Source organism: Manihot esculenta, chromosome 15, assembly GCF_001659605.2.
Source record: "Manihot esculenta cultivar AM560-2 chromosome 15, M.esculenta_v8, whole genome shotgun sequence".
Classification (NCBI taxonomy): domain Eukaryota; kingdom Viridiplantae; phylum Streptophyta; class Magnoliopsida; order Malpighiales; family Euphorbiaceae; genus Manihot; species Manihot esculenta.
Genome location: NC_035175.2, coordinates 9,772,283 through 9,789,427, shown reverse-complemented (window position 1 = coordinate 9,789,427; position 17,145 = coordinate 9,772,283). Strand labels below are relative to the sequence as shown.

General features: G+C 30.4%; 2 protein-coding genes across 3 annotated transcripts; one reads left to right on the top strand and one right to left on the bottom strand.

The window, feature by feature from the left end:
* Window positions 1-5,973: 5,973 nt before the first annotated feature.
* LOC110602643 (protein TIFY 5A) lies at window positions 5,974-6,626 on the bottom strand. The gene has a single exon (XM_021740213.2). It carries the CDS (start codon window positions 6,588-6,590, stop codon window positions 6,177-6,179), a length of 414 nt encoding a protein of 137 aa, XP_021595905.1. The 5' UTR covers window positions 6,591-6,626; the 3' UTR covers window positions 5,974-6,176.
* Window positions 6,627-11,351: 4,725 nt separating this feature from the next.
* LOC110602170 (pyruvate dehydrogenase E1 component subunit beta-3, chloroplastic) lies at window positions 11,352-15,739 on the top strand. 2 transcript variants are annotated; one of them, XM_021739618.2, is made up of 5 exons: window positions 11,352-11,724; window positions 11,845-11,948; window positions 12,064-12,107; window positions 14,362-15,359; window positions 15,465-15,739. In XM_021739618.2, exons 1-4 carry the CDS (start codon window positions 11,622-11,624, stop codon window positions 15,332-15,334), a joined length of 1,224 nt encoding a protein of 407 aa, XP_021595310.1. In that variant the 5' UTR covers window positions 11,352-11,621; the 3' UTR covers window positions 15,335-15,359; window positions 15,465-15,739. The 2 variants fall into 2 exon arrangements, with proteins under 2 accessions (XP_021595310.1, XP_021595309.1); XM_021739617.2 differs by having other exon boundaries at window positions 14,362-15,739.
* The last annotated feature ends 1,406 nt before the right edge of the window (window positions 15,740-17,145 follow it).

The following is a 17,145-nucleotide window of genomic DNA, read 5'->3' as shown; positions in this document are numbered from 1 at the left end:
TTCAGACATGTAATTTTATACTCCATCCATTTCTTTTTTTTCTTTTTCACTTTACCTCTTTATATAAATTAAAATTTTATATAATTATTTTAATTTAAAAATAATTTTTCTATTAATTTTTAAATAATTTTATTTAAACAATAAAATTATTATTAATAACATATTATTTGAAATAATGATAGTATTTTCAACAACAGTTTATAACTCTATAAACATTCAGATTAAGAGTAGAAATTCAGAAAAATCTAAAAAAAAATGATAATAGTCGTGATGACGGTCTATGTCTCTTTCAATAAATAGAAATGAGATATCGATTACCAAAAGAATATCGTTGTTATAGACCGCTCTCAGTAAAACTATGAAAATTAGTGAATAAATGAGACTACCGAAAAAAGAGCCAGAGGTTGAACTACCATTCAAAGAAAAAGGCGAAGAGGACCTATTTATCTTTAAGTCATAAAAGATAGCGAAAAAATGAATTATCTTTGAAAATGCGAAATAGATGATCGAGTGGTCGAGTCTTTTTGGAGTAGAATAAAATAATAGAAAGCGAAAGTAATAATAACTGGAGAAAGATAAATTTTATACAGTTATTCTAATTGTTGGTTTAAATGTAATTCAAGAAGCAAGATAAAATAATATGTATGACCAGTACAAGTGAAAAAACGTGAACATCTAAGACTATAAGAACAGTTGTATTATTCAAATCTAAATATTTAAAGATTAGTGAGGGACTTCTGATCTGACATAATATTCATCCAATATGCGACATGTGTTGTCACCATACAATAGAGTCACGTGGTAATATATTAATAACGTGGTAATATATTAATAAATCATGACATTCAGTCGGTACAAATTGAAAAGAGACTCGATAATCATGATTGCCAATACTTAAAACGATAGAAAAATTCGCCATCGTATGTCTAGTCGAATTTTTCATAATATCTAAGTTACCATTAAAAAATTATATAGTAGATCCATTATACATGCAAATGTGAGATTTCTTATTTATTAACCAATACTAATTAGATTTTCGGAGAAATCACCGACTAACTTTATTTTTTTACATTATAAATGCAAATCATTTACATAATTTAAAATACGCATTGTTATATACGTATTTTAAACTCAAGTAATCTACTTATATTTAATGTCAACTACTTCATTTTATTTCTTTTTATAGAATGACCAATCATTTTTTACTATTCTCAATCGCATCAAATTTTGAAAAATGAATTGACTTTTCACTTAAACAATTAATAAAAAATTTATATTAAAAATAATATAAAATTAAATATAATTATAATAATTAATTTATATATTAACTATCATGTAAACAAATAAAATAAATAATATTTTGAAACATTTCAAAATGAAAAACATTAATCTTTTAGTTTGAAATCAGAAATTTTATAAAAATTTAATTTAATTGAATTTTTATTTAAAATAAAAGAATATTAAAAAATTTTAACTTACAAAATTTTCATCCTATGAAAATGAAATTATAAATAATTTTATAAAAATTTATTTAAATTATTTTATTGCAAAATCATTTGTGCCAAATTAACCTGCTAATAGAAATTATAGGGGAATGGGAATACCTACATTAGAGTTGATTTTGGTGAATTCATTGCATAACTGGTTAGTTAACGGTTAACCTACTGAACCCAATTTAGAAGTAGGTTAACTATTTTAGTTAGTAAAATAGAGATTCAAATCCAAATCCTGCTAATGCATTTAAAGAATTATTATCAATTTAATTACTTAATTATATATACCTTTGCATTTTATTTATTGTTGAAATTTAAAATTATAAATAGAAATTTGTATATATATTAAAATGAGATCTGTATATATATATATAATTTTTATAAATGAATGTATATACACATGTTACACCAAATATATAATATAATTAAAAATGTTTATAATATATATAATATTTAAGTCTAAATAAATGAAAAAAACACTGCATACTACTATTTTGAATACAAAAGCAGATTAGAGAATTATAAATTAAATATTCATTTATTTTGTGAAAAACATTTTTCAGACAAAAATACTGTTCACTTTTTTGTTTTTTAAATTATTTAAAAAAGTAATAACAAAATACCTTTTTAATAAAAAAAAGAGTTATTTTTTATTTTAAATAATGTAATTAGTATTCATTTTATTTTTTTCATTTACCATTTAACTTTTTTTGCAAACGCATTAATGAATTAATTATTTTATATGAAAGTTGAATTATTATTGTATGCAACGAAATCCACGGGTTCTGCCTATTCTTCCATTTTATTGGGTTGAAAGTAATTAAAATTAGGCTGTGCTTGGTTTAAATTCTTTATTTTTTATAAATAATTTATCAGAAAATAATATATTAATAAGTAAAATAACATACAATTCAATTTATTATTTATTGTTTATTAATATATTATTTAATTATTTATATTGTAATATGATATTATAATTTAAATATCCGAAAATCTACAACATCTATAACCCATATATATAAATATATGAGTGAGTGACAAAGATAAAAAGAATAGAATTATCAAAAAAGCATATGGTCGGATATAATAAGACATTTTTTCTATTTTATTGGACAAAGAAATAATATAAAATTTTATTATTTAAAAATATTTAACGTAATTCGTTAGATTGATTTACTATTTCTATTCAAATTATATATTTTGCTATGAAATATAATTGAGACATCATATTTATATATATATTAATAATTTCCTTTTATCAACAATGATGAATATATCGACATATTTTTAATTTTTTATATATTTAATTTATTTTTCTTAAATAAAATTATACTACAAAATTATTCTTTAATTTCATTATTTAGACAATTTAAAATTTTTTGAGCTTTTCACTTGCTTATAAAAAATAATATATTATAACAATATTATGTTATTTTCTCGTGTGTTCGCTATGAATTTAAATTATGATCGCTAATTCAGTGTTGTGCATCGATTTCTATAGTTTGAGATTTGTTTGTAAAGTTTCTGAGTGTTTTTTTTACTTTGTTTCGATGGGTTCGATTCTTTTATAAAAAAAATTGTGCTTGTAATTTTGATTTTAATGCAATTAGGTATTTGCGATTAAAGAAAAAAGAAAGAGATAAATTCTTTATGTGAGGCAAGAAAGCCTCTTTTATGTGAGGCAAGAAATTCACTTTTGAGTGATTGGTGGTTTCAAAATGAGAAAAACTAATACAATTAGGTCTAGATCTCCATTGAGTTATTGTTTGGGTATGTAATTCTTTGAATTTTAGTAGGATATTTTCTTTTAGAGCGTTGACTATATTCTCAATTATATTGTGTTCTTTTATAATTTAATCTTAAATATGTTCCAATGAAATTATCTTTAAGAAAAAAAATAGCACTAAAAAATTGTACCGACTATTCATTTAAATATTATTTTTCAGCAAGTTATAAAAAATAGGATCTGCCTAATTAGAGGTAATATGATAGCAGTTCTTTGCTTTTAAATTTCAATTTTGAGTATATTTTATTTTAAATATTCACATTCATAGTGAAAAAAGATAATATTATTTATATTATATATTCTATTTATTTTTTTTTTAAAATAAGAATACTAATTGTATTAATAAAATTCCATTAAATAAAAAGAATATCATCCCAAACAGAGACGATTATACGTAATAGATTCTCTAGTCAAAATATAAGCAGTTAGAGTGGTATTACGATAAATTCATCTAACAGAAATATCAGTTTTAGAATCTAACAAAAATTTACAATTATTTAAAATCAAACTTCTGCATAAAATAATTTGGCACATATGCTCTTCAAGTGTCTGTCTAAACCCCTGTATAAGATAATTTGACAAAGATACTCCTCAAGTATCTGTCTAAACCCCTGTATAAGATAATTTGACAAAGATACTCATCATTCTTTCTCTTCTCTCGAGCATAAATCATTAAAGTCTCCCGAACAAAGTCACATAATAGAGCTTCTACGAGATAAAGCTCGAATAAGGTTCCAAGACTGACGTCGTCGTTGCGATTCCGGAAACTCATAATAACTAGTAAACCTCAATTGAACATTACCTTCCGAAACAACTGAATCAATAAAATTTAAAAAAAAAACCAACCACATAAATAGATACATAACTCTTCCACATTAACGAAAGGCCTCCTTCCAATCCTTATCCATTGACTGAGAAGCAATCATCAAAATGTAAAAAATCACGAAAAAATTCCATACGAGAACTAAGAGCTTTTGTTTCCATCAAAAATAAAATGTCCGACTTGTAAACTAGTAACCAAATCCTTCAATGCATTAGTTGTCCGAGGATTGCTGTGTTCGAGAATTGCTGAGTTCTTGGTAGTTTCAATACAGGACGATCATTGCTTTCGGCTATCCTGACTTTGACGGGATGAGCCGCTTCACTGTTGTCTGTCAAATTAACATTCGCAGAAGTGTTGTTAGAGGCATCCTGTTGAGAGAAAGGAAAATCTGTAATAACATTATGTTTAGTGTTTCTTGAGCTCTTTTTAGTATCATCATTTATTCGGGTTGCAATCTCCTCATCAGGCTTATTAGAACTGCCTTGGCCCACAAAATTTTTGTCCATGTCCATAATATGGTCATCAGTTTTCTTATTTACAATGGATTGACTTTTGCCAAATAAGAAGAATTGCTTATTATGTGCTGCCAAATTAGTGTTTTCAAAATTGCTAGTTGATGTCAATCCTGCCAAAAATCTCGGCGGAGTAGAATTGCTGGAATCACATAGCTATAAGCTTGTTGGTCTCTGGTTTCAACGAACAGGTACTCTGAGGAAATCACCCCAATCAAACTTGATATCTTATTTCTTCAACTTCAGCCGCAAGTCACATAAAATCTCCACATTATCTAGTTTCCCACATAGATAGCAAAAAATAGTCAGTTTTTCATATTGAAACTTCACAGTAAACACAATATCATCATCTCCAACAAACTTCTTCCGTCATCTCAAAGGTTACCGAATGTCCAAACAAACTTTAACTCTCATAGGATCCGACGACATAACTGAAGCATTTTTCATATCATACTTTTTATAATGGCCAACAAAACTCTCGACCAATTTAGCCAACGTCTCGTTATAATAATCAGAAGGGAGATCTTTCTGTCAGAATGAGTTAGAGGGATATGGAGAGGATTTTCATTACCTTGCATCTCCTTCCAAACAAGCAGGAATTGGTTGTACAACCAAGGGTCCCATTCCCTATATTTTCAAAATCAACATTATTAAAAAATCAAAACAGATATATTTTTGTCTCTAATTCCATAATAGATACCCATTTAAAGGATGTCATAAATCTGCCAAAGAATTATGTATATTCTGAAAATTGATTGGATTGTATGTGAGAAACATCACACCATACAGAAATCATAAGTGACGATCGAAATATCTTTGGAGCTCCTAATAGGGACATCAACATTTTCTTTTTCGTCGATAGTCAATTGACGCAAATCGTTTTTCATAAAATGAAAAAAAAAATTAAATTTAAAAAAGAGGAAAAGGCGAGAGTATCAATACAAAAGGGACCACAGGAATAAACTTGCATGGACATACATGGCATAGTTAATAATATTCTATTTGTTATATTCAATTTTTATATATATATATTTTTTATTTTGTATAAAATATATATTAATGCAATGATGATACACAGAGGATATTAATAATATCTCCCCTCTAGAATAAGCATTTATTCACATTTTAATATCCCAATATCTTTGGGCAATAACATTATTACAAATGTATGAACTCTTATTTTCTTATTAACAGATTAAAATACGAAAACTTGATATGAATCTCTGAAAGTAAATAAAGTGTTTTTAGTTGCTAAATTAAATCAGACTAATTAAATAACTATTATTTCTTTATTTAAAGTAGTTGGGTGTATAATTTTTAACCATTAAATATTATTTAAATTAAAAATGAAAGCAAGGCTAATTTCATTTAAATTTTTTAGAATTTTCCTTTTAATTAATTTATTCCATTTTTCTCCGTACAAATATTCTTGCAACTTGAGAGAAACAACTTACAATAACTATGCCGTACTAACAATATATAATAAAAATGCAAAATTTACAAGCGCCCGCCTATTTAGCTGCATGCCATGCAAAATAAATTAACTAATAATCAATAAAAGCTCAGTGGTCGACCCTGCACATATGAGGCCGTCGGTTAATGTTGTAGGGGTAAGTTGTTTGAATCCGATGATTTCTCTTCTCAAGGAACCTTTGCAGTGATATCTTCATGTTGGGGCTATAAACCGGCGGAGGAGATGCCACTGTTGGCGATACAATTTGTTCTGATGACGAGGTCGACGAGGAAGACGAAGATCCACTTGAGTTTATTCTCATTTTAGCTTCCGTTTCTTGTCTTGCCAACATCAGAATAGCTCTCGCCTGTTGCTCCGTAACATCTCCAGCGCAAACATTTCCATTGTAGAATATTGTTATCTGCTGTTGCTGCTGTTCTTTTGAATATTCCTCCGTTATGCGGTGGTGGTCTTGATCGGAAGTGGGGAATAGGCGGAGTTCAAGGTTGCAGTTCCTCCTCATCTTTGGTTGATCCGAGAAGTTGGAATTTGGAAGGGGAAGTAATTTGGATTTCAGAAGAATGAGAGGGGATTGGGTGTATATATACATGGGAATTGAACAAGAAGAAACAGAGAAATTTTCTCCATGTGTATGCTGCGAGGTGGGGCCACGAAGACAGCTAGACGCATACACGTTTGTTGTTTTTTCACGTGGAACATTATTAGGTTAATTATCATATTAATTTATATCGCACAAACGATTTCCTGTTACATTGTGAATTCATGATAATTAATGATGATAACTATATGCTCTAAAAAATTAGACCTACAATTTTGAAATTGAATAAGATAAACCTAAAATAATTAATTATGGATTTTAAAAAATAATTAATATAATTAGAGCCAATAAATTTATATTATTTTTTCTAAATATTCCCTACTCATATTACTAGATTACTAATTTATTTTTATAATAAATAGATTATCATCCAAAAAAAGTAAGTGGCCTATAATTTGTAACAGATAAAAAAATAAAATTATTTTTCTAAAATGAAAGAAGTAATAAATAATTAATAAGTATTAGTTTAATGATATTAAAATATTTTTAAAATTATTTAAAATTCAATGAATTTAAGTATACATAAATAAATAAATTTGTTATTTATTCATAATTATTTTAAATTATAATTAATATATAAAAATATTATAAAAATAATTCTTAATATATGAAAAATTAAACCCCAATTTATTTGCTGGAATAATAATTTTTATGAAAATATTTTTCACATGTTCTTAATGGTTGGAATACTCAATAAAATTAATTAATAAAAAATACTTTTTTTAATCAAATAACAATTGAATCATTTTAAGAAAATTGATTTATTTTTTTAAAAAGAAAAAGTTATTTTTTAGATTAAAAAAATTTTATTTACGATAATATATAAATATATATTTTTTTAAAATATAATAAAAAATAAAAATAAATTTTAAAAAAATATTTTTCATATAAATATTTTTTAAATATAAATTATTTTTTACATGTTTAAATATGAAAATTTATTCTCATATAAGTATTTTCTTTTATACATGTTTATCACATGGAAATTAACAAATCTAGAAAAAGAATATATAAACAAAAAGACTTGTGTATGGGGTTGCCTGGTTTGTTTAGGAAAAATGATGAGTCGGGCCAATCAGCTTAATTCAAGCATCAATTTAAATCCGTGGCCTACCATGCATTTTCGCTACTGAAAGAAAACCCTGTTTCTGGCACTGGATGGGAAAGCTAATTAACTTCTCCATCCATCTTTCATTTGCACATCAAATGTGATCAACGTGCTCATTTAGCATATCTATGCACAACATCACATGCTTATTTTTATAATATTTTGGACATAGAAAATCATGACTAAGGAGCCCAGCCATCATGACATGTTCATTTATATAAATTATCTTTCCAGTGGAGCTGCAATTAAATAAAATTCAATACTTAAAATTTTTTAAATAAAATTAAAATTTTAATTTTGTAAATAAAATAAAAATAATTTATTTTTAATAAATCGATTTGATGTAAATAAATTAACGCATCCTATTATAATAAAAAACAACAGGAAAGTGAATGTAATAAATGATTGTGGGCCAGCAATGTCCATCAGTCCGCCATAAACATCATGATGGGCTGTGGGAAGTGCAAATAGACAGAAAATATTCATGAAACTTGACCAATTCAATGTGGTGAGTGGAGCCTGTGTATTCAGAAATTATCTCTAAATGTGGGTCACGAAAGCTGAACCCAGAGTGGGTTTTAGAACCAAACCCAACTGGTTGATTGAACTGATCCCTGTGGTTGATAACACGAGCATCTCACATCCAACATTTTTCAAGCAATGATAACTACTGTAAAGGAGTGAAAAGTTGCACAAATTCTAGCCACAACTACGCGGAAGCACCCACCAACAGTGATTTATACCTAATCTAAAGAGCTATTACTTTGCATTTTCCATGTGAGAGTTCAACCATACGATGTTCTATTTTTGGGGCTTTAAATCAAATAAAAAAAAGTTTAAAAATCATATCAAACTAAATTAAAAAATTTATCTATGGCTGCTTGTCCTATTTTAAAGCCAAATTTATTAGTTTTGATATTTGTGTTGCTACTTAATTTTATTATATAACATACTCCAGGAAAAAAGAAAAATTTTTAAATTAAAAAAATTGACTTTTTTAATTTTAAATAAAAATTATAAAAAAAATAAAATCATAGATTTCAAATAAAGGGATTATGATTAATTTTTTGAATTCCAACGATGTGGAGTAACTTAGAAGCTTAACATACACATTTTATTCCAAATTATGGTTTGGAGATAATGAAATCCCACTGCACCACGATAGTGAAAATTCAACTGGTGTGGTCAAGTTTCAATCCTGTCAGAGTCTCCTTCAGTAATGAACTTTCAATAATTCTGTTTTGTCCCATTCAAGGCAACATCTTATAAAATTCATGTACGGAAGAGGGCTCAAGGCCCAAACATTTGAAACAAGCAGGCTTGATAAAATGCTACTGAGGCCTCAAAACAAAGCAACAACATAAGGGTAACCTTGTTGGGGAAGAGAGCATGTTGATAATCTTTTGTCGTTGGCAACGTCGACACCGTAGACTGTGACCATGACCAAAAATAACAGAGCTTGCACACTAACAATAGGATTTTTAAAATGAAATCCTTGGTCCAGCTAACAAGCTTGCATGAGTTAATTATTAAAGATAAAGACTATTAAAGACTAACTATAACAGTTTTATCTATTTTTAGTATTTGAGTTATAGCTGTATACTTATTTTTAGTATTTGAGTTATAACTGTATATTTATCTTGTATTTAGATTTGTATTATATAAGTTTCTGTAATACGTTCAGTAAATAATACAAAAACCTTTTTCTCTATATGGTATCAGAGCCGCAATCTGCTTTCACGAATTTTCTGATCCAATTTTCTTAAACTTTAATTAATGATTTCGTCATCTATTACTGTTATTCAATTAAATGCTCCATATTAAATACAAATTAAGCTGGCGAAACTGGATCAACAAGCAAAAGCGAGTTGATATCAAGAAAAATATAAATCAGTTAAGCTTGTACCTTAAATGCGAGTTCAAACTCCATACAAATTTAATGAGCCAAACTTTAATTTGTCAAATGTTTCATTTCTCTTTCCCTCTTTAACCTGCTTAATGGAATTACTTATTTCACCAAAAAAAAAAAAGTCACCTCACAACCAACAGAATGTTAATTTAATTTGCTTTTCGTATAATATATTTAAAAAATATGTGATTGGAATGTTTTCTATTCAACTTAATAATAAAAATCTTAAACTCTCACAAAAAAAATTTTATTTTTCATCTTAAAATTTCTGCCAACGAACGAACGCCTACAAAAAAATCTTACGTCAGAATAAAATGTGTAAATTTTAGGGAGAATCTAAGTTCGCTGTCCATTTTTTTTCACCTATTTATGAGCCTCGAAGGTTCGGGTTATTTCTACTCTTACACTATGATCTTTTTTGTTGGATAATAATTTTTCAATATTATGTTGGATGTAGCTTATGAACTATTTGAAGTGTGCAGATCAAAATGGTAAAATTTTTAAATTAAAAACTTCATATTATGCCATCTTTGAAAAGGGTAAAACAAATAAATTTTTAATAACAAATGTTTCTCCTCAAACCAGATCTTGAACAATGTTATAGCTAGCTTAGAAGAGTTTCTTTTGGCACAACAAAGCTTACAGCAGATAGTCCACAAATTTCGTTCTCCTTCTCAACTTTCAGTTTGGAAACCTCCTCTAAGAAATGTTGCAAAATTTAACTTTAATGAAGCAGTGGATTCAGGTAGAAATAGAGGTTCTGTTGCATGAATAACTGAAAGAAGACCCATTGTTTGAAATTATAAAAGGGTTTCTTACATCACTGACCCATAAATTTTAGAAGTCTATGGCATGTAGAGAGCCGTCAATTTTGCTTCCAAAAATAATTTCTAACGAGTAATCTTTGAAGAAAATTCCCTTTTGGTTATTAAAATCATGCAAGGAAACCATATCCTCTAAAGGCATTATCATTAAAGTCATGTAAGGAACCATATCTTCTAAGAGTATTATGAGCGACTCTTTTGCTTTGCTATTCAATTTTAAAAATATCTCTTTCTCTTATGTTAATAAAAACATAAATATTTTTACTCATTTTTTAGCAAGAAAATGCTTGTTAGATGACATTTTCCTTTGTAATCCTTTAAAGCAATTAGGATTTATATCTTATATTTTAGTTTTTATGGCTCGATTAATACAATCTTTTTTAATAAAAAAAAATTTAACAATATTCCTAGTAAGCTTTGAATTTAATTTTTATGCATAGGATATTAATGATATAATTTGGAAATATTATATATAAACAAATCAAAGTTATATATTTTGAATTAATAATGTAAATTTCTATATAAATAAATTAACTAAAATTTTAAAATTATTTGAGCAATATCGATAAAATTTAAATTCTAATTAATTTAAATATTAAATTATTTAATTAAATTTGAGTTTGCTGGTATGCCACCTGTTGGAGCCCCTGCACCACAGTAACGAGCTACTTGTTCAGGTAGTCGCACAAGCAACAACACGTTCAAGTGTTTCTCACTTGACAACCAACCAGAGATCTCCACATAACCCTTCCATGAAATCAAATGACAGTACTACCCTGCACAAGTTTTTGCATACTGAACAGAGAATAGTTGCGCTGTAGACAACAAAACCCCCCCAGAGAGAAGAGGAGGGAAGTAGCGATAGAAACAATGTGGCAGCTCAACAAGGAAATCGCCAAAATCTGAGACGGACAGCAGAGCAAAAGCCCAAGCAGTAGCTCGCAGTTAGCTCTTCAATTCCTCAAATTCTCCGCACATTCTCATTTGCTTTCTCTGCTTACTCTTTATTAAATCCATCTCTGTCCCTTTCTCTCCCCTGAAATCACCCATCTGTGGTTCGTTTCTGTCCAAAAGTAAGGGACCAGAAGTCGCAAATGACTTCGCTTTTCCGGGGATTAGGAGCTACAACGGCTTTAACGTCGTCTAATTCCTTCGATCCCAAGAATTTGCAGCTCCCTTCTCGCAGACCCTTTTCAGGTTCGGTTTCTATGCTCAATTTGTTTCGCCTTAACCTCTCATTAGCTGCTACTCAGTGGGAAGTTTGTTTAAATGTGTATTTCTTCTCTGAATATATTTAATTATTTGTTTTTTATTCAGAGAGGAGCTTCTTCGTGGTCAGATCTGATGGGAGCGTGAACCTCAACCTAGCTTCTAATTCAAGAGCTCGCAGGGCCGAACAGTTGATTACTAATGCTGTTGCGGTAAATAATCTACCTTTTGTTAACAGTTGCTGTTCTTAGTAATGGTAATAATACGTTTTTGGTGTTGGTACTTTGGAACTGATTTTTTCTACTGTTGCTGTTGGTTTTTGTTTAGACAAAGGCTGATGGTTCTGCAGCTTCCACAGCATCTAAACCAGGGTATGCTTCTATTCTATGGTCACGTCCGTGAACTTGATTGGCTTAATCATATTAAGTTGTTCTACGCTTTTCATGCATTACTAGATGATATATCTTAGCTTGACATATTATGGCCGAGCCTCCATTAATATTAATATTCTGTTTTGACAATACTTTTCAGTGACTGTTGTGTGATGCTTCTAAAAGCTGTAACACTAATCCAGTTTAAAAACTTAATGTTCTATGAAACTCCAATTAAAAATGTGGGTAAACTTGACTTTATTTGACCTCTGAAGCATGCCTAATTTTGACTGATTTATGCAAATTTGTTAAATTAAAAGTTCTGTTGGAGCACATATCCGAGTAAACTCTCATGATATTACAACTCTATATGCAGATATATGGACTTTTTTTTTTTCTCTAGTGCATTCTGATAATAAAATGATGAATAAGTCGAACTTATTTCATTCTTATACATTTTCGGTTTTCAAATGTAACCTTGTAATTTTATTGGTGAGTAGAAAGCTTAGAGCATTTAATGTAATGGATGTTATGAAAGAGCAATCATGTGGTTAAACGGAATCTGAAATTAACTGAGAGGATAACAAAATGTCAGTTGAAAGTTTTCAAGCATTGGTATCCATGAACAGTAAATGCTTCTTTTAGTTGTATAAATGCCAAATACTGTTTTGGGATATTTGATTTGTTTGGTAAAAAGGACTTTTGTTCTGTGTATTATTTGTTTTTCTTCATTCTGGGCTCTTAACAAATTCATCCTTTTTTTTTAATTGATATATGATTTTGCATTATTTCTATGGTGTACTGTTCTTGAATTAGGTATTAGATGAGGTGATCATATCCTAGCTGCTAGTTATTTTCTTATTTTCAATTTTTCTTTGCATATTGCTTCAACTCTTTAGCAGCCTATTTATGATGTGAATTACACAATGTTGATTTTTGAACTTGCATAATACTCCTTGATGAGCCATCAGAAGTAGATCTTGATAACCAAGTGTTGTCCTGTTGTGCCAGCAGTTAATAGGCCTGGGACTGTTCATAGAGAGCATGTTTTTGCATAATAATCTTTCAAATAATTGTATGTAATTCTCCCCTATTAAAGGCACCAAAAGGCACTGGGCAGGGCGACTTACAAGAGGCAAGCACCTTGCCTCACCTAGTGTGAGGTGCGAGGCAAGGAATTGCCTCTTAAAAATAATGGGTAACAACACCCCCCCCCCCCCAAAAAAAAAAAAAAAAAAAAAAGAAAAAAATGAACTCCTTTTTTTGCTCGCACCAAATGCTATACCAATATAATTATGCTAACTAATTAGGGAATAATGCAATATCTACATAAATATCTGCATGGTTTTCTTCTTAAAACTCATACACACGCATATGTATAATTGAACTAATAAATTAGGAATACATACCCTCATAATTATACGAATCAATTAGGAAGAGAATAATATAATACTTACATAGTTGACTTTTCCTCTTGCTTAAGGCCATAGGATAGTATACGTCTTACTGTCACCTCTTCTTAATAACACTGGTTGTAGGATAAATCTTATGGTCAAAATGCTTAATAAGGTGATTCTCAGCTACTATGCATTCAAGATAATGATGCTATTAAGTCATCATATTCTGAAAATTTTGAAGATTGTTTACTATATGATAGTGAAATTGGAGACAAACAACAAGAATGGGATTAGCCAGTTTTTTGTCTGGCATTTCTGGATACCCGAGTCCAACCTGGTGCAAATCAGGTCAAGTTTGTCTTACCTGAACCAAACTTAGACCAGATAAGTGTCCCAGGCCTGGCCTGTATGCTTGGTTATATTATTCTATAATTTGTATCGTTTTGTATATTTGATGCATGTTTGTTAAGTATTGTTACGTAGAGCAATGGAACTTGAGACAGGACTTCATAAAATCTTTGATAATTATTTTAGCATATTAAATGGGCAAGGCTGGTCTGGGCTACAGGGCACCAAATTCTTGCCCTGCCCAAATTTTGTAAGGGCTTGGAAAAATTTAATTTGGAACCCACTGGGCAATTATCTTGGTCCCAGCTTAGCGCTGATTTGTTTTGGGCTTCCCTGGGTGTAGCAACTTGTACACACAAGACCCTAATGATAAACTGGTACATATGGTGCCATATTTTATGAGCCTTGAGATTGATGAATATAGGATTATCACATTATTCCTTATGTTTATGAATGCTATGTTTGCATACCATACAAAGTACTGAAGTAGACTTGCATTTTATGACCAGACATGAACTTCTACTCTTTGAGGCCCTAAGAGAAGGCCTGGAAGAAGAAATGGACAGAGATCCCACTGTTTGTGTTATGGGTGAAGATGTGGGTCATTATGGAGGTTCTTACAAGGTGACAAAAGGCCTGGCAAAAAAGTATGGGGATCTTAGAGTTCTTGACACCCCTATTGCCGAGAACTCCTTCACTGGCATGGGTATCGGTGCTGCCATGACTGGCTTGAGACCAGTTGTTGAGGGTATGAACATGGGGTTTCTCCTTCTAGCTTTCAACCAAATTTCAAATAATTGTGGCATGCTTCACTACACGTCAGGTGGACAGTTCAAAATACCTATAGTTATTCGTGGACCTGGTGGAGTTGGGCGGCAGCTTGGTGCTGAGCACTCACAGCGCCTTGAATCATATTTTCAATCAATCCCTGGAATTCAAATGGTTGCATGCTCAACCCCTTATAATGCCAAGGGCTTGATGAAAGCTGCAATCAGAAGTGAGAACCCAGTTATTCTCTTTGAGCATGTTTTGCTTTATAACCTGAAGGAGAGAATCCCTGATGAAGAATATATTTGTAATCTTGAGGAAGCTGAGATGGTTAGGCCTGGAGAGCATGTCACTATTTTAACCTACTCACGGATGAGATACCATGTGATGCAGGCTGCCAAAACTTTAGTGAACAAGGGATATGATCCTGAAGTGATTGACATCAGATCACTGAAACCGTTTGATCTCTGCACAATTGGGAATTCTGTGAAGAAGACTCATCGTGTCCTGATTGTGGAGGAATGCATGAGGACTGGTGGAATTGGTGCTAGCTTGACTGCAGCCATCACTGAAAATTTTCATGACTATTTGGATGCTCCAATTGTATGCTTGTCTTCACAGGATGTACCGACCCCCTATGCTGGGACATTGGAAGAGTGGACCGTGGTTCAACCTGCCCAGATTGTGACAGCGGTGGAGCAGCTGTGCCAGTAGTGAAGAGAAGAATTCATCACCACTGTTCTTATGTTCTTCTTCAACTTGATACTTTTCTTTTCAGCTTTGTTTGAGGTCAGAGATTTATTTTATTTTATTTTTGTTTGGCAATTGTGTTATTGAAACTTGCAGTTGTGCATCAAGTGGAGGCTTCTAAATTGTTTTTCTTCACAGTAAACTACGTTTTTGAAATGATTTGTGGGTAGATATGTGGAATTCTCATCTCATCTCTAACATTTTAGATTTGGTTATCAAGATAAATTATGTAACCGTAGCCTAAATTGGCACTGGATATTTCAAATGTCAAATTGATCTGGGTTACTTGTGCTAAATAACTGGAAAAGGCATTTCAGCCATTTACACTTTAGCTTTATTTGAGGTCATTACTATAATTTTGTTGTTGAACTTTACAACTGTCCAAGTGACGCTTTTTCTGCTTTAATTTTCTTTGCAGTAAGTTATCGTATCTACCATTCGCTCTGTTTATTGGATAAAACTATGCAACTCTCGCCTAATTCACATGATGTATTACTGGAAAAAGGCTTTTAACCTTCTAAATGGGTTGTTTAGCTCCTCATCTTCTGATTACTGATAATGTGTGTGCTGCAAATTCTAGAATCTAAAATGCCAAAAGTTTATTGAACATTTTCAAGGGATAAATAGGAAATATCTCGAGTGGGAATTTTGACCTTACACCTTCTATTTGTAAATATGCATAAATGGATTTTTTTTTTTTTTTGCCAAAAGTAGACAATTCATTAGTGGAAAGTACGTTGTAAATATAAAGGCTCAAGGCCCAACAACATAAAGCTCCTAACAATTACATTCCAAGCCCATAAATCAAAGAGCCCAAACAAGTCCAAACCAATAAACAATAGGCTAATGGAGCTCCACACCTGCAGAGAAAAATCTGTTAATCGCTTTGTGCAGCGCTGTCTCTCGATGCATGACAGATTTTTGGAAGTCAGGTGAAGAAACAAAAGATCGGGTTTCAAAAAACACAGAATGAGAACTTTCGGCTTTTGAACCATCATCTCAGGCTCAAGATCTACTGAAAAACATAAATAAATGGGTCTTGCAATTATGAAAATTGGACTATATGAACGGAAACTCAAAAGTACTAAACTATGCTTGTGGAGTTGTGCCAAACAATAGCAGCATTTCATGGGTTGGGTATATGGATTGTCTGTATTTGTCCCTATTTTGATCAAAATACTCCAAAAATACCTCAACACATAAATGCATTCATTTTCCTCTCTTAAAAGAAAAGAAGGAAACTGCTTTATCCAAAACCCTAAATGGATTATGGATTCAGAGTTTTTCCATCCAAGGCCTCTGAACCAATATAGGCTTGGTCCACATCTGGTAGTCATATGTATTCATATGAATCTAAATAATATTTGAATTACAAATTTCACATAGAGAAAATTTCAATATCATCAAATGAGGTAGCTATCCTTGATTGACTAAACTTCATTAACATTTTTCCATCTCTTCGTCAAACAAAATCTTCATATAACATAATCGGACATTTCAAATTCATTCTCATCTCATAAAATTAATGAATAGATGTGATGTGCATTCAACAAGTCCTTATTTTGGTCCTTACATATTAAAAAACCAACTATTCTGCTGTTTGAAGAGTTGTCTGTATTGCCCCCCAACATGTCCATCACAATAAATAACTTATCTGCTTAAGTTTCAACAACATGGCCATGTGGGTTATTTGCAACTTGCAATGACACTTCTAATTCTGCTGATCTATGTTATTCATAAGCATCAAGTGGGCATATATTTCCGATTGCCGTCAA